Raw genomic sequence first — 25,646 nt, 5'->3', positions numbered from 1 at the left:
TTCCCCTTGGAATTCTCAGTGACCTTAGTTAGGGTGGGTATAGATAGTTCCTGAAACCACGCATCTGAAGTCATTTTACATAACCTTCAAGCTGGAATAAATCTCATAATAATAACTGCAGCGGCTTAACTCATTAAGCCTTTGGCTATGTACAGCCATTATTCTTTTGCTGCCCTTTATTGCAGGATTGAAAGCTGCAGCCTTTTTCCTAAGGATACCTAGTGATAGTTATACTTACACTGTCTTTTGCTTCATGTAAGTGAGTGGGTCTGCTAGTTTCCGTGGCTTTCCTTTTCTCTTGTTTTGACTTTTTGCCTCTGGAGCAGACTTTTGCTTCTTTAATTTCCATGGTGTCTGTGTTCGAGCTTCTGTTAAAATAATGTTTGCTTCTAATGAAAAAAGGACACTTCTGTTGAGACATAATTTTAACTCGTCGCTGCTAAATCTAAATACAGTTTTACAGAAATCGCTCTTAATAACAAACCACCTCACTGACTTACATAATTTGAAATATGCAATTAATAATCCTCATAAGTACAGTGGTGCTAAAATACTAGGGAATTTGCTTGGACTGTTTTCAAAAATGAATAATACTCATACATAATTTTAAATAATGTAATTTTTTTGTGTGGTAATGAAATTTGTAACTTCTATAATGAAGTAAAAAAGTAAGAGAAGGTACATTTGTCATAAGTACAGAAAAGAAATAATAAATAGCTTAAAGGTTAGCTAACAAATGTGTAAACCTTTGGTATCAGTACTTGTAATGGCCTTTTTTGGTTTAACGGTTATCGCACTGGGCAGCTGTACATTAAGCTGACACGTCTCATCTGCTGGCGCTGCTTCCACTGGACTGATACTTTCATTTTGCCACCTCAAATTTCCATGCTGAAATATAAATGTAATAGGATATTAGTTTATGATCTCTGCATTTTTCAGCGAGTATATAATAAGGGTGACAACTTAACATGACTACAACCTCAAAACTTGCATTGTAAGTTATCTGCTAAATTATCCAAATTACTGGTACATTCTCCTAGCCCCCGATTCATCTCAACTACACTTATCTCGCCCCTCTATTCTTTTGGTAAGTTTGTGTCGATTGTGTTGTTATGGTACATTGAGAGCTAAAAGCTACTGATCATGTTCTTCACAGCTTTGCTAAGTCTGTAATCAAACATGGTTAGAACTTTGAACCACTTTAATGTCGACTGATAAATAATAATCTGAAGTGACTTTAGGCTGATGTATCAATTATATTTATTTTAACAGTGTATTATATTTAATATATGTCAACCACCTGTTCAACTGTTTTCTGCCTCAGTGTTAATGAAAAATATGATTCAAGGAACGGCGGAACAATTTTCCAGGTGGGGGGGGGGGGTTGACTAGGGACTTGAAGTGGGGGGGCTTAGTAAGTCTTTATTTTTTCGGAAAAAGTGGGGGGGCTCCGCCGTCCCAGTGATTTTGTTATTGTTATGCTGTTTGGCTAGCGTGCAATTTGTGTAACTGTAAAGAAGTTCATGGTTCAAGTAAATTGCCAATATATTTTCTAGGGGTGTCGAATGGTAAATGCGAGACTTTGCGAGACGGTGAGACTGATATCTTTTCTGCGAGCCCAAGCCCTTTTTAGCCTTGCAAAAGTAATCGAGACTCCGAGAAGGCGTCAAGGAAAAATTCGAGACGATGAGACCCCTGAAATTTGGCTAAAATTTTGCGAGACACGCACTTTTCGAAGGACCATTCACCACCCCTGATACACTACCTAAATAACATGTGACCTTGCGAGAGCTACCTGATGTTCTGTCGACATGCTGTCTATTCTCGTAGAAAAAGCAGTAGCTACTTTGACTCAGTTATAATATTAAAACAAACTTTAAAAGTTGTCTCTTACGGATGGATTCAAAAACTCTGAGACAGGAGGAAGCACCATCTGAGGTTTCCATGGGGATACTGTGAATGATAAAAACAAGTTCAACAATAAAATGCTACTGGTATGTACATCCATACATTTTAAGTAGCTGAAGGTCATTTACAAGAGCTGACTTATACACTCATATATACAGGAGCAGATTTTCAAAGATTGTCAGACTTATTAGACAATAAAACATCAAATTATGTGATAAGGATTAAAACCCGGGGGTACTCCCTTGGCCTCGGGGCTCCGCCCGGGCCTGGGTGGGTCGGGTTGTCTTCATGGTGGGCCCGGTGCATTTGGCTGTTTTTTTTGCGCTCTTGACAGCGTCAGTTGTCTCCGGTGTGGGGTCCGTGGGGGTTTCTGGCATGGGGGTGGGGGGCCTCCCGTACACTGCCCCCCCCGGGATTAAAAATGGATTCTCACCTTCTGTACTTGATGTTACTTTGGAGTCTTGTTCAATAACCTCATTTCCTACATCTACAGCTCCGAGCTAAAGTTTGGAATGAAAACAACACATTTAGAAATAAGTAACTCATTGTTAATGGAGACTTTCATTACATCCTGCATAAATTTAGTATAAAAACACATTTTTCATACCATCAACATCTTACCCCTTCTATCAATGGACAATCCCCATACCAAACATCACTGCTGTGTAGATTATATCCACTGAAAGAGAAAGCATATGCCAAAAAGTGTTAGCATTTAATAGTACCAGTGACTCTGACTAATAAAAATAAGTTAATGCAAGAGCTATTTCCTGGTGCAGGACCTTGTATAATCGTTAAACAGGATCTTGCAAACTTCTGAGCAAGATCCTTAAAAATTTTTGAAGATCTTAATCTGACCAGAATTTTGAAGATCTCTAAAGATCCCTAACTGGGCTGTCATTAGGGGCCATAACCCGTAACACCTGTTACAACTGAGTTCACCCAATGTTACAGGTGAAGATGTCAATCAGTGTTATGTTACACTTTATACAGATCAAAATGTTACGGGGGATAAGTTCAATGTAGCGGTTGCTTAAAAACTTAATGACAGCTCTGCTGCCTAAAAAAAATTGTTAATATTCTGAATGGCCTTCAATGAAATCCAGAAAGATTTTCACAAAAACCTCTGAATAGCCTTGAAGAATTATTCCCCAGTATCTGTACTTAAGTAATAAGGCAACCAATTTGCAAAAGATTTACCTGAAGTTTTGTGGCGTGACAGCATGGTGCCAAGATTGAGGGAAGGCGTAATGATGAACAGTGTGTGAATTACCAGTTGCCATGGGTAACAATGCACCTTGAAACTGCTGACCAATATGTATGGTGGATTCAAATCCCCAGGACGGAGAGAACATTCTGCTTTCTGGCGAAGGACCTGACCAATCTAATTTGAAAGAAACATCTTGAAAAAATTACACTAAGTCAGAACGAAAGCTAAAAAAGGTAGAAATTTGGATAAGATTTGGCTTTCCAGAGACGGCTTATCTGTTATCTGCTCATCTGACTTTGCAGTCATGCTAGAGGTGAGATAAGTCCTTGAGTTTTGCCACACTTATTTCATGCAATCATCCCATTTGTTTTAGAAGTTTGATTCAACTTTGATCACAAGCTTATTAATTGTAAATTGATGCATTAAAGACAAAGCAGAAGGGTTTTCTTCAACCATGACAATAAGAGAGGGAGTTTAGATTCGAGCTATTTGGTTGGCAGTGTTTACCATGAGTGAATATTTTGTTTAGATCGTCACCTAAAACTATGCATCCCATTTTGGTTACTTAAAAAAATTAAACAGATTTACCTTTTGCAGAAGAAACAGAGTCAATCACAGGGTAGGGAGTTGGCACCCTGGACTGGAAAGGTATTGGGGTGAATACTCTGTTGTTTGACTCCATTCTCACTGTGTGCGGCATTGTTGAAGACAGAGGGGTTGACAGAATGGTATCAGGACACTCAAAGGATATTGGAGAGCTGAAGTTATATTGCTAAAAACACAAGAACAAAAGGGGAGTGGTTTTACTTTGACATTGTTGCAAACAAAGGGGTTTTTGTTTTGTATAAGTTGGATAATTTACTAATAGCTGAATTTCTTAAACAATAATAAAATGCAAAATTACTGGGAAGGTGTAAAGACAAGTTTGTGTTTTAGATCCATTAAAAAAGGCACTATAATTTGGATGTGGTGTTCAATTATTACAGAGTGGGCAACAAAAAGTTGATTGACCAGTTGTTTTTAGAACCTAAAGCTGCATGGACTGTCACATGAATTCATTACACCAGGTGTGAATCCCAGCACATGTTAAGACCAATCACATCCAACTTTTGTTATGGTTATGACATTAGCTGTTTTTTGTCTTAACTGGGGGAGGGGAACAGGGGGGTGGGAGCCTAAGAGAATTAGGGGGCAATAGGGATATGGGAGGTGGAAAAAGGAAAAGTGCAGGTGGGAAGCAGGATACCCGAGGTGGCAGGAAACAGCAGTGTTTTGTAATAGGAAAAGCACAAAGAGGTGGGAACCACTATAAAGGAAAGGCTGGGAACCAGAAGTTAAGTAGAGGGAGTGGGAAGTAGAGACCCCCTTGTTCCTACACCCACCCACTCCCACTAAATGAACCTTAATTGTAACCAGAGATTATTACTGGTACGAAGAAAGTAGAAAGTTAAACTCTGTAGATTTCTCACAGTTCTAGTTAATCTATTAATAAAAATGCCTGAATTTAGGTTAAATGGTAATCACTTTAGACTTAGTAAACTTCTGAGTCCGTCTGTGATACGGGTCAATATTTCAGATTGTTTGGCTTTTGACAGCAAAACCGTGACTGCCGAAAAGGATTATGACGGTACTTTCTTGAAGTAACTAAATCTGGGAATCAAGGAAAGTGTTTTGATAGAGATATATTTTTTAAGTTCTTCAAGTCCTCAGTTAAGTTCTTCACTTCAAACATTAACGTGATCTAAACGAAGAACTCGATCTTCAGCTGACATTCGGCGGAAAAATTGTTTTACACTGAAAAACATTTGCGCATTGAAGAGCTCAAGCTTAGAAAAACTTTTCCGATCATACAGCAGTAAGTCCTCCAGGACAGGCCCCCTTTTTGACGACGAATGATGCAAATCTTTACAATTTCTAGCCGATTAAGATAACAAAATCCATTGAGCTTACGAAAGCACATTCTAGTAGTCGAACTGGTGAAGCACGTGTCTACCATATAAAGTTAAAGAAGGAAAGAAATAGCTTATTGGTGTTTTAACTTTGCCCGTGACTGGGGGATTATAAAGACTTTGTAGGCTGCAACCTGTTTAGCTAGATCTCTAAAAAGCCGCAAGAAACGAACGATTATTTTAAGCTTAATTTAAATTTAAGATCGTCAGATAACGGGGGAAGTAAGCTTTAAACGAGCTTACAAATACACAATGAAGAGAATTCGCTTTGTTCGCTAGCCCTGGAAAGGTCGATTAACGATGGTCAAATTTTAGCTGGATAATCAGTTCTACAAAACGATGATACCAAAAGCTTTTCTTCTTCTCGATCGTGGTCTGAAATGGCCGGGCCCATTTTCTAACCATCACTTTACTTTTGCAAGCTAAACGAAGGCCTGCTGAAACTGATTTCGAACAAAATCTACACTATCAACAAGTTGAACCGTGTCTAACATTAGCATACCACATTCCGAGAGGTCTCGGTTATCGCCACTGAACGAAATTCGCTGTCCGTTTGACCTGCCATCTCCACAGAACCTCGCAAAATCGCTCAAACCAGCCGTCTAGAAAAAAGTTGTCGATTTCAGTGACTAGACAGGGAGTGACACGCGCGGGAAAAATTGACAGATTTGACGTACAGCTGTCAATTTCGTGGTCTAGCAACCCGGCCTCCAATTTCTAAGAATTGTTTCTCTCTCTCCTGCTAAAAAAATCTTTTTACTTCGCAGAAAGAAACACTTTCTTTACTGAAAGAGAAATGTACTTGATAGCTAGTGTAATAAACAACAGCCACAAAATTAAAATGCGTTCATCGAAGGGGTTTCAGGGAACAAGGGAACATCGTCATAAAATAATTGGAAACAAGGGAACAAAAGGAAAATAAAGCTGGAAACATGGGAAGAGCTGCGTTCCTGATATTTTAGGGAACATGGATCATAAAATCGACAAAATACTTTTAGTGAACAAAGGAACACAAGGGAATTGTTTTTTTGGGGGGGGGAGGGGGGAACAAGGGAACATGACCCACCCATTCCCCTCACTCCTGGGAGGGGCTCAAAAATGAGTCTGTGTTGCTCTATGGTTCCGAAACATGGAGAATGACTGAGAAGGTGTTAGACCGGTGAAATGTTCCTGTCTGTATGTTTCTGGGATTGCCTATTAGTAACAAGTTCTTCCCCGAAATAAATCCTGAGTTGGAAAGAGTGGAATGGCTCTGCAACTCATCTTGTTTTCTCGTTGATTGTCAATTATATTCTTTAACCTGAAAATTCCGTGGTAGTTCTAATAGGGCCGGATGGCGTAAAGGGGCGGAGGTTTGTGTGTCAACTTATGTACGTAGGTGTCTATATTGATACGTTACTGCACCCGAAAGGAGAATCAGTGGGGTGGGGTGGGGTCATTGTTTCGATGGTACCTAACACGGATAGTGGAGTGTGGCGGTTCTAACAGCGGGCTTGAAAGTATGGAAGTGGGTCATTACTAGGGGAGACAGCGTAGTCCCTAGGCGTTCTCCTTCTCTCCTCAGTCGAGCAAGGCTCGCGTAAGGGCTGGGAATTGGAACGGGTTGGCGTGCCGACCACTCAGTTATTCAGTGACGTCACGAAATTTCGCGCCAAATCGGTAGGCGGGAAAGGAACGCCTGGGTACTAGGCTGTAGGGGAGAGTGTTTTGAAGAAATTACTTCCTAATCGGAGCTCTTCCTTTGCAGGAGAGGGCTAATCACTTATTCTCTCTTATCGTATAAATCCAAACAAAATGCCACGTACTGTTTTCTATATTTGTTTTAATTTAAAAACGTATCGTTACTGTACAAAATCTAAAACGCCTTACTTACCCTCTAACGAGTTCTACTCCGGTTTCACTTAATCAATGCACGACAAGGCAAACCTTGTATTGCAGCAACTCGTAGATAAGGCTTTCACGTTAAATATTATGCGTTATTTATATGCAACAAAGATGACATCATTATCCATTGCTTCATAAATAGTTAACCTATAAAGACCAACCCATGGCTTGTAATAGAACTTAGCTGGCGCCTTTACGGTAAATAAATCGGGTCGCTCACTTGAAAGAAAGTCGACAATATTACTCATTGTTTCGTGGTTTCCTAGAATAGAAGGGCCATCAAGCCTAAAGTCACTAGTATAAGGCTAGTTGAGCTGTAGCTCAAACTATAAGGATGTATAAATGTTATAAATCGTAGTTCTATCGTGTTGCCCTCGGCAATTTATAACTACATTTTCTATATATTGCCTAGAAAGTTGCGATACAAATCTAATTCTATATTTGGCTACCTCTAGTTACCTATGTCCTTGCACAAAACTGAAGCGACGCTACAAACAATGAATGTTAATAAACAATAAATATATTAAAATTTCTTCTCTCCGTCCTCCGCCGTTCTAGAATGCGGGGAAATCCTACATTGTTGTTCGGCGTCGGCCAATTTTGTTCAAAACTAAATACAAAGTCGAGCATGAAGAAAGAGAAGAGAAGAAGAGACCAACACGGCCGCTTGAACATGTATAATGTGAAAAGGTAATGTACATCACATGATCAAGCCTTCTTGTGGTCGCAGTTAGTCAGGACTCCATATGAAGCCGACACTGAGATTTACGTACAAATGGAAAAAATCGCACCACTGGTTTTTTTAAAAAAATCTGGACCAGCTGCGAACGTTCGAGAAGGCATTAATCACGAGTGCTCTAAAGACCCCTTGATTACTACTACAGTTATTTCTGTCGCTTAATGTCACGTCTATAATCTATAAAAGTGTTCTATCTACATCAGCATGCTGTGTAGTCAAATGTAACTCAATTTATCATCAACCTATTTTGTTCAGTTTAAGTACCTACTGTATAAATCTCATTTCTGTCTTATCACTTGTTAAGATAATCGAACGTCACAGATCGCGTTAATACATCTTGACGTACTCCGTGTTCTCTCAGAGAACACAACGCATATTCAAGTGCAGAGATGGTTCGACTGTCTTGGACATCCGTCTGTTTCTCTCCACCAACCGTCGCTTACTAGCACTAGTAGAAGTAAAGACCGACTGTCTTTTTCTTGATAATCAAGTGTTTGGACCGCAGTTATGTTTAAAACTCTTCTTCGTTTTCCACTTCCATCCTGATGCTGTCCAAGAAGCTCGAGTTTCTTTTCTTCATTTGCGATCTCTGCTTTTCAAAGTTCTTCTTTTTATCCTGCAACAGAATATAGTTTCGTGAGTTCTCCTGCTCATTTTGTATTCACTTGAAACGACTTTCAATACTTTAAACCGGGGAGTGTACAGGCAAGAAAATTACCTATTTGAAAAATCTTCGAAATCTGATTCGAATTTTGGATATGTTAGTTTTTGAGGTGTGTGTGGGTGTCCGGGGGGGGGGGGGGGTTGAAGGTAGGGGGACTGGGCTACTACTCACCTCTATCGTAGTGATGGAGTCTGTCCTGGCACGTGACGCTGACTCGGGGCGCTCCTTTCCGGAGCCCGGCCGATGTCTTATGGCTGAGTCAGGGCGGGATTCCTTCATATGTTCTACTGTCAAGTCCTCCTAGTGAAAGAAAACATGACTCCAAATTTAACGCGTTTTTGGTTGAACATCAACATTGATACTACTAGCCTCTCTGGTAATTTCAACAGATTCGTACATTACATTGTAAATGTTTTATTTTAAACGGCTGTTCAAGTCTACTTGCGTTTAACAAGTTCGCTGACTGGTACCAACACTCCGTGTAACGTACTTTAAACCACTCAGAGCCGAATTCTTTTCCCGCCAAATCAAACCAGATGGTGATCTGGTTCACGTGACTTTTCCCGCGCTTGACACGTGACATATTTTCCGATCCCGCGTTTGCCATGGGTTACATGTTTATTGCTTTGGATGACTACGTATTTCATACTTTGTTTCTCGTGGTATTTTCTAGCTTACCTCCGTATCGCTGATCCAGCTGTCCTCTCCGCTCTCCAGTCCTCCCACTCCGCTGTCGGACACTTTGGATGGTGCGCCGTCTTGGTCACTTCCAGCAGAGTCAAGACTACAACAGCAAAAACAGCAAACAGTCAAAACAGTTAAAAATGCATTTTCGAGAACTCACTTAACATTCCACTGTCAAGCAACATAACAAGCTCACGCTGTTTTGATTAGCTCACCTTTTCCTTCTCTTGTGCTCGCTAGTCATCAACTGAGCAAGGGTACTGTCCTGTCTCGTCAGCTCTTTCCCTGAATGACAAATAAAGCAAGCTTTTATTGATATTACATTTGACTACACATCAAAATGACAAACTGAATCTGAAAGAACTTACAGCCCCTACATTTTTAGCAAGGTAAGGTAAAGCCTGCTCTCGAGCCAAGTGGCTCATCAGGCCCACTTATGTCCAGGATTGAACGCAGGTATTGTTTAATGAGTACTTCATGTTTGACTGTGTTATTTGACATTTCCATATTACTTCATATTTGACAAAATTTGGTGTGTTTTGGTGAATTTTTATTAATAAGGACACTTTGTGATGCCTGTCACGAGGAACGTGCATCTCATTAGCGTTCAATCCTGGACATATCTGATCAGGCCGGAGCTTATCCCGGTTTCTGTAGCATAAAGCGGTTAGGAGTATTCTACTCCCCCTGGATGGGATGCTATTCCATCGCAGGGTTACCCCCAGCAGAAAATTCGCCGGTACCTATTTAATATACACCTGGGTAGAGAGAGGCCAAATGAGAGTAAAGTGTCTTGCCTAGGAACACAACGCAGTGTGTTTTTTAACAAACTGCACGATAAAACGGCCAAAAATATCTAAGCCTTCACCAAAGGCTTTCTCCGTTGCGGCCACTACTGTACAATGTCAAGGTCATTCAGGCCTTTTGTATCTAGCTATTTTAATATTAGATATCAGGGTGCTAAAATCTGAAATGCTATCAGTGATGACATTAAGCTTCTGTCACTTACACAATTTAAGAAAAAATATAAATTAAGCATTATTACAAGCTATTAACTGAACCTTTCATATTTATAACTCTAGATTTAATTCTGCTAGTTAACCTGTCCGTATACTTCATTTTCCATCTTTTTTTCCATTAATTTTTCTTTAAGCCTACTTAGTTTTGTTTTTGTGTGTTGTATAGTTTGCTATGTAAATGTTAAGTATACGATTACCTGACCTTTTTATAAATTATTGTAATAAAAACTAAGTACGGCTGCCCAATCTTGTTAGCCAATCGTGGTTATTCTGGGCAGCCATGCACTTTACTTTATTTCTTTTATTTCTGTATTGTTAATTTAATTGAATGTAAAGGGTGTAAATAAAGTTGTTGTTGTTGTTGTATCAAGGTTTTCGTCATAGGATAGTGTAATAACAAAGAGTATAAAAAGTAGAGACTTACGAAGTTTTTTCAACAGTTTAACCAACTCTTCATGCCCATATTCCTGAAATAAAAAAATAAAAACAAGATTCATTTAATATTCTTCACAAAAGTTGCGTTCACGCTAACCGCTAAGTAAAAAAGAATTTTCAAGCACGACTTTGTTTTTATGATTTGACTTGTGGATTGGGACTTGTTGGTATATTTAACAATTATTCACCGAAGTTGAGGTAAATATCCACCACATTCACCGTCACTGAGGTGAATAATTGTTTTAGTATGTACCACACAAGTTGAATAACTAGAGGTTCGAACATTACTTTCGGCGTCCAAAGCGACACGGGAAGCCATTATGTTTCTCTTCAGCTGCTTGGATGTCATTTGAATAGAACTTTGCTAATCACCTCTGAGTTAACCAGTCAGAGAACGCGAAAAGCACTATTCACTTGTGTGGTATATACTAAATCAGCATTCTCCTCATCTGCTGGTTCAGTTTAAAAATCGTTTGTTCGATACCTAGTGACTGAAAATTTAGTTTACCTCGGCAATGTCAAGAGGAGTTCGTCCATTGTTGTCTAACACATCCGCCTTGGCTCTGTTAGCGATAAGCCACTTGACACACTCTATATATCCGCTACAAGACATAAATCACACGAGGTTAGGGACATAACTTTGACAAGCTTATCACGTCAAGAGCGAGTTTAAAAACTAGTCTTAGTCTAAACTTGAATTGAAACCCTAAACAACGACTTAAAAAAAACCATTAACATAGAAAAGAGTTGTAAATACATGTCAACTTCTGACTACTTGCATTCAATATTTAAACAACAAAAAAAACATTCCTTAGACAGAAAAATAGACAAGATTGAAACGGGATGCAAGTTTAAAGACCTAAAAATAAATATCCCAAACTTAAAGACAATTTACCTCATGCAAGCGAGATGAAGAGGAGTAAGTTCGTCCACTGTTCTACAACTCAGCGTGCTTCCCATGGCTGAAAGAATCTGATCAACATAGAAAGAAAGATAAAAAAAACAAATAAGTAAGAAAAGATGCGAGGATTGATTACGAGAAAACCATCTTCCCTGAAACTACTTTATGGAGAACATTCTTATCAGCATCTGTTTGATACTTATTAGAAACAACTTGAGCATTTCCCCAACACGCAAATTTTCCTTGCTGGCCTTCCATGTCATTCTTATAGTATTCTTGGAAGACAGTGGCTGAAAGATCAATTCTTGTGAATTGTAAATTTGACCATACTTTTTTGGCTTTAAGGGTTCAACCTCTCAGATTACAATTTTTTTTCCTCTGATTGAGAACAAAACATTACTACAACTTCGCTAACAGAACCTTATTCTGATAAACTCACAAGTGAACACTTGACAGGAGTGCCACTCACCATCATGCAGTTCACGTGACCATTCATAGCCGCCAAATGCATGGGGGTATAGCCTGTTGGTGTCTCTTCTGCTAGGTCTACACCGCTGACCGCTAGCCACTTCACGCAGTCAAGTCGACCATTGGCGGCTGCTACATGAAGTGGGTTCATACCGCGTTCATCTGTGCTATTCTTCATCGCGGGCACCACCCGTATCAATTCCTTCACTCGCTCCAGGTCGCCAGTTTTGGCAGCGTCGTGAATTGAAGAACCTTAAAAAAAGACAAGTTTACTATTTAATGACTTGTGAGTTTAATGAGTGAATCTAGGAAGGGTTAATAGGCCTTTTGCAACAAACGGTCACGTGGTACAAAATCCGCCATCCAGTATGGCGGATTTTGTACTGTGACCGTTTGTTGCAAAAGGCCTCTTTAATTACATGTCTTACGAGTCATAAAAGTCTCCTTCATAGACGTTATGTTCGTTTAAACATTTCCTTAGATTTTACGCGGCTAAGCTCCATAATGTTTAAAAAAGCGTGTGCAAAAAAGGCCCCGACCAATCATAGCAAAAAAATTGTGTAATCAACAATCAGGAGCTCGAAACTTGACTTGCTTTACGCGCGTTTTCCCGCGCTAAGACCTCTCTGCACGGTTTTTTATTTCGAGCTCTGATTGGTTTGTTTTATTGTGATAGCGTAAGAAACCAATCAAAAGTCGAATGAAAAACAAGTGACCAGTGGCGAGTGCGCACAAAGTGGCATTAGTGAGACCACGGTTGGCTTTGTTTTGCACATGATTAGCCCAAACCACGGTATCTTCTGTCTTCTTTAAACCAGCTGAAAACAAATAACCAGTGTTCTAAAAAATAAATGACACAAACGAACCTCTTCTCAATATATTTTCACTCTCACTGATGGATTCCCTGTGGAGTTCTCTTTCTCTCTCCTGTTTTGCGCGAACACCAGCTCTGAAGCCTTCAACAAAGTCGTCACTCTGGGCAGACACAGGTCGCTCGCGGTCATGCTAGTGAAAAAATGAACTTATTGTCAGGGCACACTGCTCCAAGTCTTAAAAAAAACTGAATGCACTACTGATTTTTTATGTTATCTACATACACTAGAGACAGCCTCAGATTCAAATACAAGGTTTCTAGATTTTGTCACGTATTTCAAATTGGTGACATCTTTAAATGAAGGCTTGAAACGGCATGGAAACCTTCACGAAAGTGGTTCATCTGCACCACTCTTAATGCTCTACTTCCGTTTTTGTTTCAATCTGTACTTCTTTTTCCTTTATGGCTAGGAACATTGTTATCTATAGTTTTGTTGCGCCAGTTGTGATGTCAACAAGAACTGAGGAACAGTCGAAAACGAAAAAAGTCGTTCAGTCGGTCTAAAATCCGCTTTGTTTGCAACGACCTGTAGATGGCATTTTATATTGAACAATGATTCGGCTTCCTGTATTGATATAAGTAGTGTGGAACAGGTTCTCCCTTCAATTAGTAACTGGTTCCTCCAATCTTAGAAGTTATTTGAGAGCTTGTCTTGTAAAGTTAAAACACAAGCAGAACCTTACCTGGGGTTTTGTGTCACCAGTAAACTCGACCCTTGGTTCCTCCTCTTCCTCGTCCTTTCCTTCTTTCTCCTTATTATCATCCTCCTCTTCCTCCTCCTCCTCCTCCTCCTCATCATCATCATCATCATCATCGTCATCCTCTTCATCTTCTTCTTTCTCTTCCGTTTCTTCATTTCCTATTCTTTTCTCTTCATCTTCTTCAGGCCCAGTCTTCTGATGGGTGGCTTCCTTCTTGGACTCCTTCCCAGGTTCCTTGTGATTCAAGAATGTTGACACGGCCGTGGACACAGCCTTTGTTTTTGTTATGCTCTTCTTTTCATTCTCATCCATTTCCTCCTCGCTTTCACTGGCGTTTTCATCCTTGTTGCCTCTTTGCCTTTTAGCTTGTTTTTTAGAGTCCGTTTTCGCATCTTCGTCTTCTGAATCCTCGTTCTTGTCTTCAGGTTGAAAAAACCTTTCATTTGCGTCTTGTCCTTCGGTATTTTCCTCTTCCTCTCCTTCGCTGATATCAAACAAGCTTTCAGCCTTAACTGCTACAAAATTATCTTCTTGAACGTCAACTTCTGGCTCAGGTTCCGGAGGTTTTGTCGCACGCTTGGAACTTATTGGAGGCTTTTCTCTTTGCGAATCAGTTTTGCTCTTGGATTTCTTTTTCACTTCTCTTAAGTCAGGCGCGGGGACATCGTCTTCTCCACTGGAGAAACTGTCGCTCTCGCTGGCGCTGCGGAAAAAGTCATCTTCCTGTCTTTCGTCGATTCTTGGTAAAACAGCTACAAGGTGTGATGCTGCTCAAAAAAGAAATAAGAAAAAAGGTCACAAACAACTCCTTTCGTACAATAGCGAAGCGCGCGAGGTCTAAAAATAGAATGCAAATGAATATACCCCCACGAGGCTTAGAAAACATCAGCGTGTTCTGAGAGAAAGAGAGGGGATCTACAATCATTGACAAAAGTCGTTGGCCCACCCACCCCCATCCCCCCTGTGTCAGTGTTGGATAGCACAATGTGCCCAAACACCTCGTGCAGTGCGTTTCAGTTTGTGAGAAAAAGTAGGCAGCAATTGAAGGCATTATTTTTTTGCATGCTACCAACTTGACTTTTTTAGGAACACCGGCTGTTTTAGAAAGTGTTTTAGGAAAATCGCCCGCCATTCTGGATTGTTTGTCTGAGTCATGACGTCACTCGCGCGCTTCGCTATTTTCAGTTCATGAATGAAGGAACTGCAACAGCAGAAGAAGAGAGGTTGGATTGCTTCACGTTTTTTGGAGTGCAGTTTTCACATACATCTCTCGAATAAAAAATCGAGTTAAAGGTTTGTCATACCTGGTAAAACGTCGGATACTGGAAGATCTCGAATAATCTGCCCGTCATCATCACGTGACGACAACCATCTAAGAAACAAAGAAAATGTAAGTGAGAATTCAAGAGAGAAATGAAATGAATTAATGAACTAATAAACAAAAGATCCGCCAATTCAGGAAAAAACGGCGAGTGAACAGGCGAATTACTTATAACTAGCAGTGTCTTTTCATGTTTTGTTATTACCTGTTACAATTAAACTCGAATGCTCGTGTTGCCTCTGGACCTTCCTTGACAAACACCTTGTCCAAGAACCAGCCATAACCTGGAAACAAAAAATAATACAGTTCAATAACTTGAAAAAAAACAAAAAAAAAAAAAAAACAACAACAACCATATACACCAATGTAACTTACAGACCTACATTATTAAAACTAAACACAGAACAAAAGGCTATCAGAAACTTACCAAGCTTGGTTTCACTGTGACCAATTCTAATAGTTGACAATTTTCCAAGGAAAACCGAGTCTATAACGAAGATGTCCACCTGAAAACACACAAAAAGTGCAAACATTTAGCCCAACAAAGTAGCAAATGCAAAACCTTTGCAGAAAGTGCTCATTTAAAGCATAGACAATCTTTGTAAAAGATTCCTTTCGTCCTGAGGTAAATTTTCCAATGTAGAAGCTGCAAGGAGACGCCAACAATTTAAACATGAATTTGAAACAGCAATCTAACCTGTCCTCTTTGGAACTTGGTCCTGTGTGTTCTGGAGCGAAGCAGCTGCCTTTCTCCTGAGTTGCCATATTCTCCAAACACTGTTAACTTTACTACAGCCTTTGTTCCAGCACCCAGCTTATCACCAGTCAGAACATACACTTCGTACGTGAGAACTGTGAAAATGGACAGACAAGAATGAATGGTGTGTAAATAGTTTGAAATCCAAGAAAAGCAGGTACATATTATATCATTATTTTACTAAAGTGAGATGATGTTACAAAACGGATGAGGATGCAGGAAAAGCTATGATTGTATCGCAGTTGTGTTGGCGCCAAAGTGCAAGAGGGCAACATCCAGTATCTGCAGACAAACAAACCATTTTCATGGACGTTGTCCCTATAAAAAGTCATTTCCAATACATATATTGCAATGATTTTACAATTTCAAAAAACCCCCCTTTTTATGTTCGCGTTTTTATTACTCCTTAATGATCAATTTCCATCAAACAAGAAATAACAGTGGTAATCACGGTTCCTTAAGCACCACTTTTCACGTAATACAGACTTAAATTTCGTCATTGGTCCTTTACAAGACTGACTATTCTAATGAGCACCATTAGCAGATGTGCTTTCAATTTCCTAGGCACTTTCAGCCTTGGGTATCTACATGCACCACTTTCAATTTCAGGCTCAAACCATCATCTTACCTTTAGGCTCCAGATCTCTGTCTCTAGTTTGTGTCTCTGCAGACAGAGGCGTTGATGTTGGTACGTCTGCGGTGCTTGCACCTTGTGTTGCCGTGACTGTGGGCACAATCACTTCTTTGACTTCATCTTCCAAGCTGTTTCCTTTGATTGGTGATAGCCTTGGAGGCAGGATAATTTGTCTCTCAACCTTCTCAACATCTTCATCGTCTCGTTTCATAGTTTGTGTACCTAAAATAAGTTTGGCATTGTTATTTTGTGGTGAACTTGGCCATCTTAGGGAGTGAAAGGGTTAAGAAGCTTCTTCTACAAGTAATAAGGAATTTTACAACCCTGAAGAAACAAAAACATCCCAAGCCCATCTTTTTTTTTGTTTTTACTAAATTTTTGGCAGCTTCTGCCTACTTACTGAAGCAAAAAAGTTTGTTGGTGCTTGCACTACAAGCATGTGCTTGGGTACATGAGCTGTAAATGTAATTTCTACATTAGATTAGCCATTGATTCATTGCTAAACACAAGTACAGTCTTGACTTTCATAACTTGCGTTACAATCACATCCCAAATATCACAGCGGGAGGCATACCTGAGTGGACAACTGTTTGCGTTGACATATCAATCATGTCATGATCTTTTTCCATCCATGACAGTCTTGGGGTTACACGAGTTGAGGATAACCTTGGAGATTCTACACTTTCAAAATCGTCATCATCGTAACTATCTTCATCTGGGCCAGCAGCTTGCGACTTCAAAGGCAGGCCAGCACTTTTGGGCCTGGAGTCTAGTGATTGATGGTGTGACGCCATTACACTGCTACCACGCCCATCCAAATTCATTCGACCAACCAGGGATCTAAAAAAACAACAAAAGCATTTTCTTTAAGTGCACAACACTCTTTGCAGGGTGTAGAAACACGTGACATGACAAAGCTTGCTAGTGCGAACAGCAACATTTTAGATTAGCACTTACAAATAACAAAGAAGTAAAAATTTTAAGCTGTCCCTATGTTGATAGGAGTGTAACTATCGATGCATTGGGATTGCAAGTGTTCCGATAGGAATACGTGGATTGGAAGTTCAACTATCGATTACAATCGCGATTGTTTCATAAATAATCAATAGTTACGATTATCATTTTTTAAATGATAGTTTTTTAAATGATATCTAGTGACTTTCTTTCTCGCTTAGAAATACATTTCTTTTTCTCCTTTGCCTGTTTGTTATTTTATGTTCTGATTACGTTCATGAACAAGAAAATGGGAAGTACAAGACTAATCATCGAAATGTTTGTTTTGCACCAGGATCTTAGCTACATTCAAAATGGTGGCTTTTATCGACCAAATGATTGTGATTGTCGGTGGAATAACAATTACAACGCAAAAAACTCACTATTGCAATAGTATTGCGAAATTATCACTGCTATCGCAATACTATTGCAATAGTATTTCAACTATTGTGATACTATTGCAATAGTCAAAATGAGCTCAGTAGTCACCCCTCTATGCTGACGAACCATCAAAAACTTCCCATACAGACATACAGCTGGATGAGATTCAGGCCATAGTCTTGAAGATTCTGGGAGTTAACTATAATTTTATTAAGGGTGTGATCCTTACTTGAGCCGTTCATCAACATCGCCATCACTCTGTGATCCTCCTGGTAGTACAACATGAACACCACTTTTTGTGTGCTTCTTGCCATCTCTGGAGGATTTGAAAAATGTGGACTCTGGTCTTCTGGGAGGTGCTGATCTTGGTTTCCCCTATAATGATACACAGCCCCCATAAGTGAACATTTAAGTTATGGTCCCAGCCACATATAAACACTACATTTTTTAACTTCTCATTATAAACGAACACTTCTTGTTAGTTGGCAGTTTATCAGGTTCCAAGGGTATCTGCTTATGGGGAAATTGACTGTAAGGTGTATTAAATACATCAGTTTACTTGTGAGTTCTTATTCTCAGTGACGTTTATTTCTCTGCCATAGTCGGTAGAGCAACAGTGATCTAAACCGGAGATCGTAGGCTGAAATCCCACCAAGGTTAACTGAAGGAATTTTTCTTTGCCCTGTGTGGTCCCCGTTTCCTTTTTAGGGCTAATGCTCAGAAGGATATTATTGGGTTACTAGACAGCACTTAAAGTTGCCCTAGAGATTAATGATTAATATTTATTCTTTACAGAGAAAAAAAAAAGACCCTGGCTGCATTTGTTGAAAAAAAGCAAAACTGTTACAAACCCTTGGAGGAGCAGGACGTCTTGAAACCCTCAGGGAAGCCTCAGAATCTAGAAAGTAAGAGAAAAATACAATGTTAAGATAAGCAGACTTACATCATATAAAAGGGCAACCCACAAACTTTGGCATGCTGCACATCCTGGTATGATAAGTATTGTTTTTCTTACCTGATGAGGGAGACTCTGTAGCTGCACGCCGTTGCTTTTCTCGTTGAAGTCTTGGAATATCCTGAACAAGTTAATTAGTTGTGTAATCAACCAATCAATCAACTTAATGAAGGGAGGATCAGGGAGATAGCCTAAAGGGGAAGGGATGGGCAAGTGGGAGGAAGGGAGGGGTTCATTTTGTCTATTTTCTAAACACCATTTTTAACACTACAGTAAGGGCAAGAAAACAAAGAACATAATTGACAATTTTATCATTTCATCAGCAGTTAATTAATCTTAAAATCTCCATTATAACCTACCTTTTCAGATGTCTGGAATCCTTTACTTTGTTTCTTAGTAGCAGGTAAAGCAACTGTTTCCTGAAACAACGAAGGACACAAAGAAAATCAGTCTTAAAGTTAAAGCTTCTACATTGAAGGTATGTTGTACTTTCAAGAACCTGCCGTGTCAATCCTTACCGTGGCAACAATCAGTTTGGTTGCCATGTTAACAAGTCGCTCTCTTTCATCTCGACCGACATGCTGAGGAGGGGAACGTCTCATTATTCTTCTTGGTTTTCCAACTACATTAGCAGGAATTTTTCTAAAATACACAGAAGATAAGGAATGAATCAGCAACAATCAAAATAAACTTTATTGGAACAGAGTAATGTATGTTTAAAAAAGATTTCTCTTTTATGTTTTAGAAACAGACGCTCTTAAAACTTATTTTTCTATGTTTCCATGGAGTTTTGAAGTCAAAACAGCTCAACATTCCCACCAAGGGTTCAAAAATGGAATTTTGATTTCATTTGTTTGGTTCAATATTCCATTTTTGAAATAAGTAATTCAGTGTTTATATGGCGACTCAATTCGAGACTCGAGTGTTGATTGAAATAACTGATTGTCTGGCTTCCTTATAATTTTTTTTTTTTTTTTTTTTTTTTTTTTTTTTTTTTTTTTTTTTTTTTTTTTTTTTTTTTTTTTTTTTTTTTTTATTATTATAGAAAAAAAAAAAAAAAAAAAAAAAAAAAAAAAAAAAAAAAAAAAAAAAAAAAAAAAAAGGGACCCCCCCCCAAAGGAAAAGGGGGGGGGGGGGGGGGAAAAAAAAAAAAAAAAAAAAAAAAAAAAAAAAAAAAAAAAGGGGGGGGGGGGGGGGGGGGGGGGTGGGGTGTCCACAACAAATCCCTACAGTAAGTAAAGTTAAGTGATACATGTGGTGTAACATAATATTGTCAGGTAAATTATGAAAGTGATGTGTGTATTAATAAATGTTATTACTTCAAAAAGAAAATTAAAAAAGAGGATGAATGCTTGACTGTCTTTCGTTAATATCCTTTACCTTCTTTTCGCACCCCTCTTCGTCTTCATATAGTCCTCAACAGACATCATAGCCTTTGGCCGATGAGGAGGGGGCTGAGGCTTTACAGTCTGTGGCAAAGCGTATGGGGAGATGGGCCCAGGCTTGAGTCTGTAGTCTACAGACGCCATAGTCTCGTCCACAAAGCCTCGCACTGAACCTTCGCTGCTCTCTTGGTCTTTTGCTGTGTGCATATTTTGTAACTGGCTTTTGATGCGGTTATTGTGATAATAGTGTTTCAAGCTTCTGTCATGAATCCCATCATAATCTAACGTTGGACCCTACAGATTAAAATTTTAAAAAGTACATCAACTTAATGTAGTAAACAATTAATTAGTAAAAACTACTAAAAGAAAGGAACTTGGCAATCTTGAGCTATTTTTCAAGAAAGCAATTATAAGAAACTGACATCCTTAAAGCTATTTTTACAATCATTGGGCAATGCATACATGTACTTTATAAACACATACTTTTACTTTACATAATACACATACCGGAAGCCCAGTTTTTAAAAGTAAACCTCAATTCTAACATAACATGCTTACTAATAAGTGCTCACAAGATCTGTTTTGTCAAAAATTCTATTAAGAACTGTCAATTCGCATATCTTAAAGTAATAAATGTTATTTTAAATCAAATATAACTTACAGGTAAGCTGAAGAAAGATGCTTCTCTTATAGTTCAAATTAGTTCGAGTAGAAATCCATATTATACATTTTACACTGACATTATAATTATGTAACTGCAATGAATAACATTTCCATGCAATATTTTTCATGAAGAGAGTAAGATGCAGTGTATTGCAAGTTGTTTGGGTTTCAAGAATATTTTGTCAGAGTATATTACTAACAGCAAGTTTTTTTAGCTTGAGTTTGAGTGAATTTGAGTCATGACAAAACAATATTAGGTTTTTTTCTTACAGCTCTCAAAGGAATTGGATCTTCTCTGGGATGAAATGGTCCTGATAAATCAAAACCGTCTTCTCTTCTTTGTACATCTAGGTAGTACCTCCTAGAAGAAAAGACAACAGAAATCTTCAGTAATTATATACAAGTTACTTATGTTTAAATTAACTAAATTATATTATGTAAAATGTTCCTCTAAAACTTGTACAAGACCACTAAATAGTGCATTCAAATTAAACTACCGGTAAATTCCAAATAGCCATGCAATTATAAACACATTATGAAATACACAATAATTGTTTAAAATTTTGTGCTAGAGTTATTTAAAATTACATTTAATTTAGCAATGTTCAGTAATTATACAAGGCATTTAAACTACAGATATGATGGAAATATTTTACCAGCACAAGAGATCTCTAGATAATGTGCTGAAGTAACTTGCAATTAACTATTGTGAACTACTAAATGCTTTTACAACTGTACTAAGTTTGTGTTCAAACTATTAATAAAAGCACTCAAGTCATACATTTTATCACTGTCATGTTCAGAGTCAGTTTCCTCCGCCAGGAAATACAGACAGGAATTAGGACAACGATGACAATTTACAGATCTCTTTGCAATCCTCTTCATATATTATTCCAAAGAATCTTTTCCACGTAAAACCATAATCAAGTTCAACACTGTGTTCCACAAAACAGAATCATCAACTTAAAAATACTGTTAAGGCCTGATCACTTGAAACTGTTGCCAAAATAAGTCTCAATGAAAACTTGCAAAGGATTTCCACAGAGTATTATATTCAGCTAAAGTTGTGAGACCATGGAAACATAGAGTATGATGTTTTTTGAACATGAATAATTAATTGTCTGGAACCTATTGTACATTGTTTCTTTTAAAATTTAAAGCCTGGTTCCATGGCTTTCACACACAAAAAACTCATTTTGTTGCTCTGACCTAGGACTTCCTTTCAAAGGGCTACGATTTGATGTCATCTTTAAATAAAGTGTAGAAGACATCATTTAATTGGCTTACAGTTACAAACTTGAACAATGGCAATTACTTGATGATTATTTTGTGTAAAGATTATTTAATTATTTATAGAAATGGTCCCTTAAAAGAAAACAATCCATCTAAAAACTATGATTACTGACTAAGACAGCAAATTTTTTAAACATTACTATACTGAGCAATATTATCCTAAAATAGGGCTGATAAATTCCAAGGGAGGCAATTATTTGAGGGAGGCATAAGGGGAGTTTACTACTTAAAAGAAACAAATTTGAGGATAATTATTATTCAAATACTGATTGTTGTTATTCAAGAAATATAGTAACTTTCTACTTACTTTTTATATAAGTCTAGTTAGGACACAAAATGAACCTGGTTTACAGCCAAAGTTATGAAGTCAAAAATACCAAAAATTTACCATTACGTTGCTCACTATCTACAACGACACCAAGCAAAAAATTATGAGCATAACATTTTATCTCCAACGGTGAGATTAAAAGTTCTAATTTATCCTTAAAATATCTGCAATGTCAGGTAGATAGGCAATGAGAATTAAGATCCTAATCACCAAAGGGCAATTATCTTGATTGTTTATACATTTAATTTTCTATAGCTAGAATTAAGAGATGTTTGACACTTGCATGGATCCCTTTAAGGCAATTAATATCCCTTACATAAAAACAGAAATAATTTTATTGCTAGTGATCAATGGTGATTGCACTGCATGTTTCAACATAAGCAATATTTTTTTCAAACTTTTACTCTGCAATAGTTATCTGTTATCAGTTGCAGTTATCCATTGCAGTCACTTGCCATTAAAGTACATGGAAACCAGGCTACAGTAAATATTGTTATTGTGGGCCCAAGAGAGGCCCGCAACCCTAATCTTGACAGTGACCAGCGGATTGCGTTTTACGCGTGCGCGCCACGTTAATAGAAAGCGAACAGAAAACGGAAGTTGAAAATTTTGTTCTTCCACTAAGAACGATCGGAATGCGAAAAATGTGTCAATCACGACAGTTTGTCGTAACACCGGAAGAGAAAATCTGTTCTCCAAGAACGATTGTCACATAAGATCTAGGCTTCTGTCACATGGAAGAGGGTTTTACTGAATTAATGGTTTTACGGGTGTTGCTTTTGCGAAAATTTGTTCTGATTGTATCACGCATAAACCACGGCAAAGCGAATGATTCCAACAACGGTTATTCTCGAGAAATTCGTTATAACACTGACAACATAGCGAGTTTATCGACCGAGGAAAATCACATCTCAATTCACACCGCGTTTACAGTTCACTAAACTGTTAATTCGACAAAAAACAACTCTGACTGATTCGCGGCCGGTTAGCGGCAATTAAGCGTGATTTATCATTCATCGCGCCACGTTAATAAAAGGCGAGCACAACATAGCGAGTTCACCGACTGAGAAAAATCACATCTTAATTCACACCGCGTGCTCGATTACACTTTCCAAAACGATAAAAACATGCATTCCTTGCGTGACGCGTTACTCGGGATAATTGTCTTTATTTGTCCATTTAATCATTTATTTATCGACACTGCCATCAAAAATTACGCACTCTCGTACCAGTACCTTTTCTAAGTGCGTCAAGGCCCGCACTTTCTAACCTGTGGTTACCACTAGTTTACTTTTAGTAAATGAGATCAATGGTCAAAAGCAAAGCTAAAAAAATAAGAATGGGCAGAGTGCTTTTCATCAAGACCAGAACAAAAGATGTACTGAATGAAATATAATTTATTAGCCAGTCTGATCTTTATTTTTCTTTGATAATAATTTCAAGAATCATGGTTCTTATATGGTTTCTTTTATGTAAACGAGGAAATAATTCCCATGAAAACATAATATTTAAAGCAGATGTGCAAAATTTATTCAGTCTAGACAGGTCAATTGGATTAAAATGAAGCACTTTTAGCAAGAGCTCTTGAACTGATAAAAAATACAATATTATTGGATCCATATGCTCTGACCTCAGGTTTTCAGTTCACATATTGCATGAAATTAGAGGCTTTTAGTGGTTCCAAAGCACAGTATCATCAGTATCTTGAATTAAATTTTTTACATGTATTTAGGCAAGATATTTATAAGTCACATCAAAATTCAAGGCACAAACACATGAAAACAAATCCTGTGGTACTATGCACTAAACTGATTTGTTGACCATTTTTCTACTAGAAATGTATTTATAATCTCTCTGGTCGAACTTGGGTAAGTTCTTTTAGAGCACCTAGTAATACATATTCTCAGCATAAAGACAGGCACATAACAGATAATGTGTCAAGACAAACTATCTGTTTTTAATAGTATGCCTTGAAGATGAAATAGAAGATGAAATTGGCAAGAGACCCTCTACATGGTTGACTTGATTTTTAAAGCTTATCTTCAGGAGAGAAACAAAACAAAAAAAACAGCGACACCGGAGGAATTGTCCACTGTTAGCGAAAATTCTATGCCAAAGTTAGTAGCCATTTTAATTCATTTTGTGTTTTAAGGGCTCTTGAAATATTTTGAATGTATAATAAAACAATTATTGAATTCGGCTTCCGTATGATATGAAGAATTATGCAGATTTCGGAGGGTGTTATTATGGAGTAGTTATGGAGTAGTGTTATGTTATAACACCCTCCTCGATCTGCAGAATTCTTCATATCATACTAAGCCTCATCCAATAATTGTTTAATGCAGCACAACCTAATTTTCTAGCTTTTGATCGTGCATATTTATTTTCCATATAATTATTATGCACGGTAAGGGGGCTAACAACAAGTATGAATAGTCATAATTTTAGTTGATTGTGTGTTATCTTTGCTCCACTGAGTTGGGTGGGAAATTAAGTGAATATAGGCATTTTTAATGTACACTACTTGAACTGGGTCTCACTCTTTGTATTGCAATTGAGCATTTAAGTACCACCAGAAACGGTTCCACTTAAACCTTAATATATTTCACGATTTTCAATGGTTGGAGTGAGTTCTAACATGTCCCACGGGAGGAATCTAACCGTAAAAAGGTTAAAAATGTTTAAATGGATATTCGATCAATTAATTCGCAAAAAGCTCTTTGAGATGAAACCAAGAATGTAATGTTTTTTTGGACGCTCCTGTTTTACAAAAAGATTATTAGCTGTTATTAGTCACAGAAGCTTTCTTAAACCTCAACAAACTTCATAATTGAAGGAAGGCATTTCACAATTCAAGCCCACAAAAGGATCAGTGTGTACGATTGTAATGTAATCTTTCTTCTAAATCCCACAACTGAGTCCTTCTCCAACGCTTTATGACCAGTATCATGGATAGTTTTATGATCCATGTCAAAATTGAGCATGTATTGTGAAAACCTTTTATCACAACACACGCATATGAGAATATTTGTAAACACTTGTCTGTTGTTAGCTCTGCACAAGATTAATACAGTAATCCTAGAAAAATTTACGCAGTATACTTACAATTTCTTTGCCACAGTTTTTGCTACAGAAGCCGAACTCATTTATGACTGACTCCTGTGTTTGCCTCGTCCAATGTCAAATCCGTTAGTAAGAGTAACATAAAACAACGCTGGAATGGCAAGATCCACGAACTTTGAGCTGGTAGCAACCTTAGCAAAACTCTCCGTTTGGCTTCACGATTTCGTCGCCTTTATGAATAATTATCTCATTCTACAGGAAGAACCTGAGCAGATGTAGTCATCTGAAATAAACTGATAAGCTAAATAACTGCAAAACACAATTGATTGATCTTATTCACCAGAGGCGTCTCTAGGGTGCTAACTATTTACCCGCTATCCGGCCCTAACGACCACAACTAATCAATAATCAGTCGGGCGCGGGAAAACGCTAGTCGA

General features: G+C 38.1%; 2 protein-coding genes across 6 annotated transcripts in view; both read right to left on the bottom strand.

Annotated features, from left to right (window-relative positions):
• Window positions 1-5,680, bottom strand: part of LOC144666560 (uncharacterized) — a 108,208-nt gene extending 102,528 nt beyond the window's left edge. For 3 of the 5 annotated variants that reach the window (XM_078527978.1, XM_078527981.1, XM_078527996.1), the window contains exons 1-8: window positions 5,570-5,680; window positions 3,707-3,890; window positions 3,109-3,310; window positions 2,530-2,587; window positions 2,342-2,408; window positions 1,895-1,953; window positions 747-888; window positions 239-368 (exon numbers count right to left, since the gene is read on the bottom strand). In XM_078527978.1, coding sequence (XP_078384104.1) covers window positions 239-368; window positions 747-888; window positions 1,895-1,953; window positions 2,342-2,408; window positions 2,530-2,587; window positions 3,109-3,310; window positions 3,707-3,890; window positions 5,570-5,632 — 905 coding nt within the window. In that variant the 5' untranslated portion in view covers window positions 5,633-5,680. The remainder of the gene's footprint in view (window positions 1-238; window positions 369-746; window positions 889-1,894; window positions 1,954-2,341; window positions 2,409-2,529; window positions 2,588-3,108; window positions 3,311-3,706; window positions 3,891-5,569) is intronic. The other 2 variants (XM_078527985.1, XM_078527990.1) reach the window with 2 other exon arrangements.
• Window positions 5,681-6,872: 1,192 nt separating this feature from the next.
• Window positions 6,873-25,585, bottom strand: LOC144666443 (uncharacterized). Its single transcript, XM_078527886.1, has 24 exons — window positions 25,252-25,585; window positions 20,796-20,886; window positions 19,858-20,156; window positions 18,996-19,119; window positions 18,837-18,896; window positions 18,538-18,598; window positions 18,374-18,420; window positions 17,752-17,897; window positions 16,723-16,988; window positions 16,143-16,370; window positions 15,455-15,609; window positions 15,185-15,263; window positions 14,963-15,041; window positions 14,741-14,808; window positions 13,419-14,203; window positions 12,728-12,866; window positions 11,863-12,113; window positions 11,388-11,464; window positions 11,001-11,094; window positions 10,482-10,524; window positions 9,254-9,323; window positions 9,033-9,138; window positions 8,526-8,654; window positions 6,873-8,306 (listed from the first exon to the last, which is right to left on the bottom strand). Exons 1-24 carry the CDS (start codon window positions 25,290-25,292, stop codon window positions 8,202-8,204), a joined length of 3,543 nt encoding a protein of 1,180 aa, XP_078384012.1. The 5' UTR covers window positions 25,293-25,585; the 3' UTR covers window positions 6,873-8,201.
• Window positions 25,586-25,646: the final 61 nt, after the last annotated feature.

This window comes from Oculina patagonica, chromosome 1 (assembly GCF_052425735.1).
Source record: "Oculina patagonica isolate OP01 chromosome 1, crgOcupat, whole genome shotgun sequence".
NCBI lineage: Eukaryota > Metazoa > Cnidaria > Anthozoa > Scleractinia > Oculinidae > Oculina > Oculina patagonica.
This window is presented reverse-complemented; position numbering and strand designations above follow the sequence as displayed.

Coding starts and splice junctions, on each gene's coding strand:
- LOC144666443 (XM_078527886.1), bottom strand. CDS start 25,292: ATGAGTTCGGCTTCTGTAGCAAAAACTGTGGCAAAGAAATT. Junction 18,421..18,537: donor TACAGAGTCTCCCTCATCAG/GTAAGAAAAACA, acceptor CTTACTTTCTAG/ATTCTGAGGCTTCCCTGAGG. Junction 9,139..9,253: donor GAGCACAAGAGAAGGAAAAG/GTGAGCTAATCA, acceptor TTGCTGTTGTAG/TCTTGACTCTGCTGGAAGTG.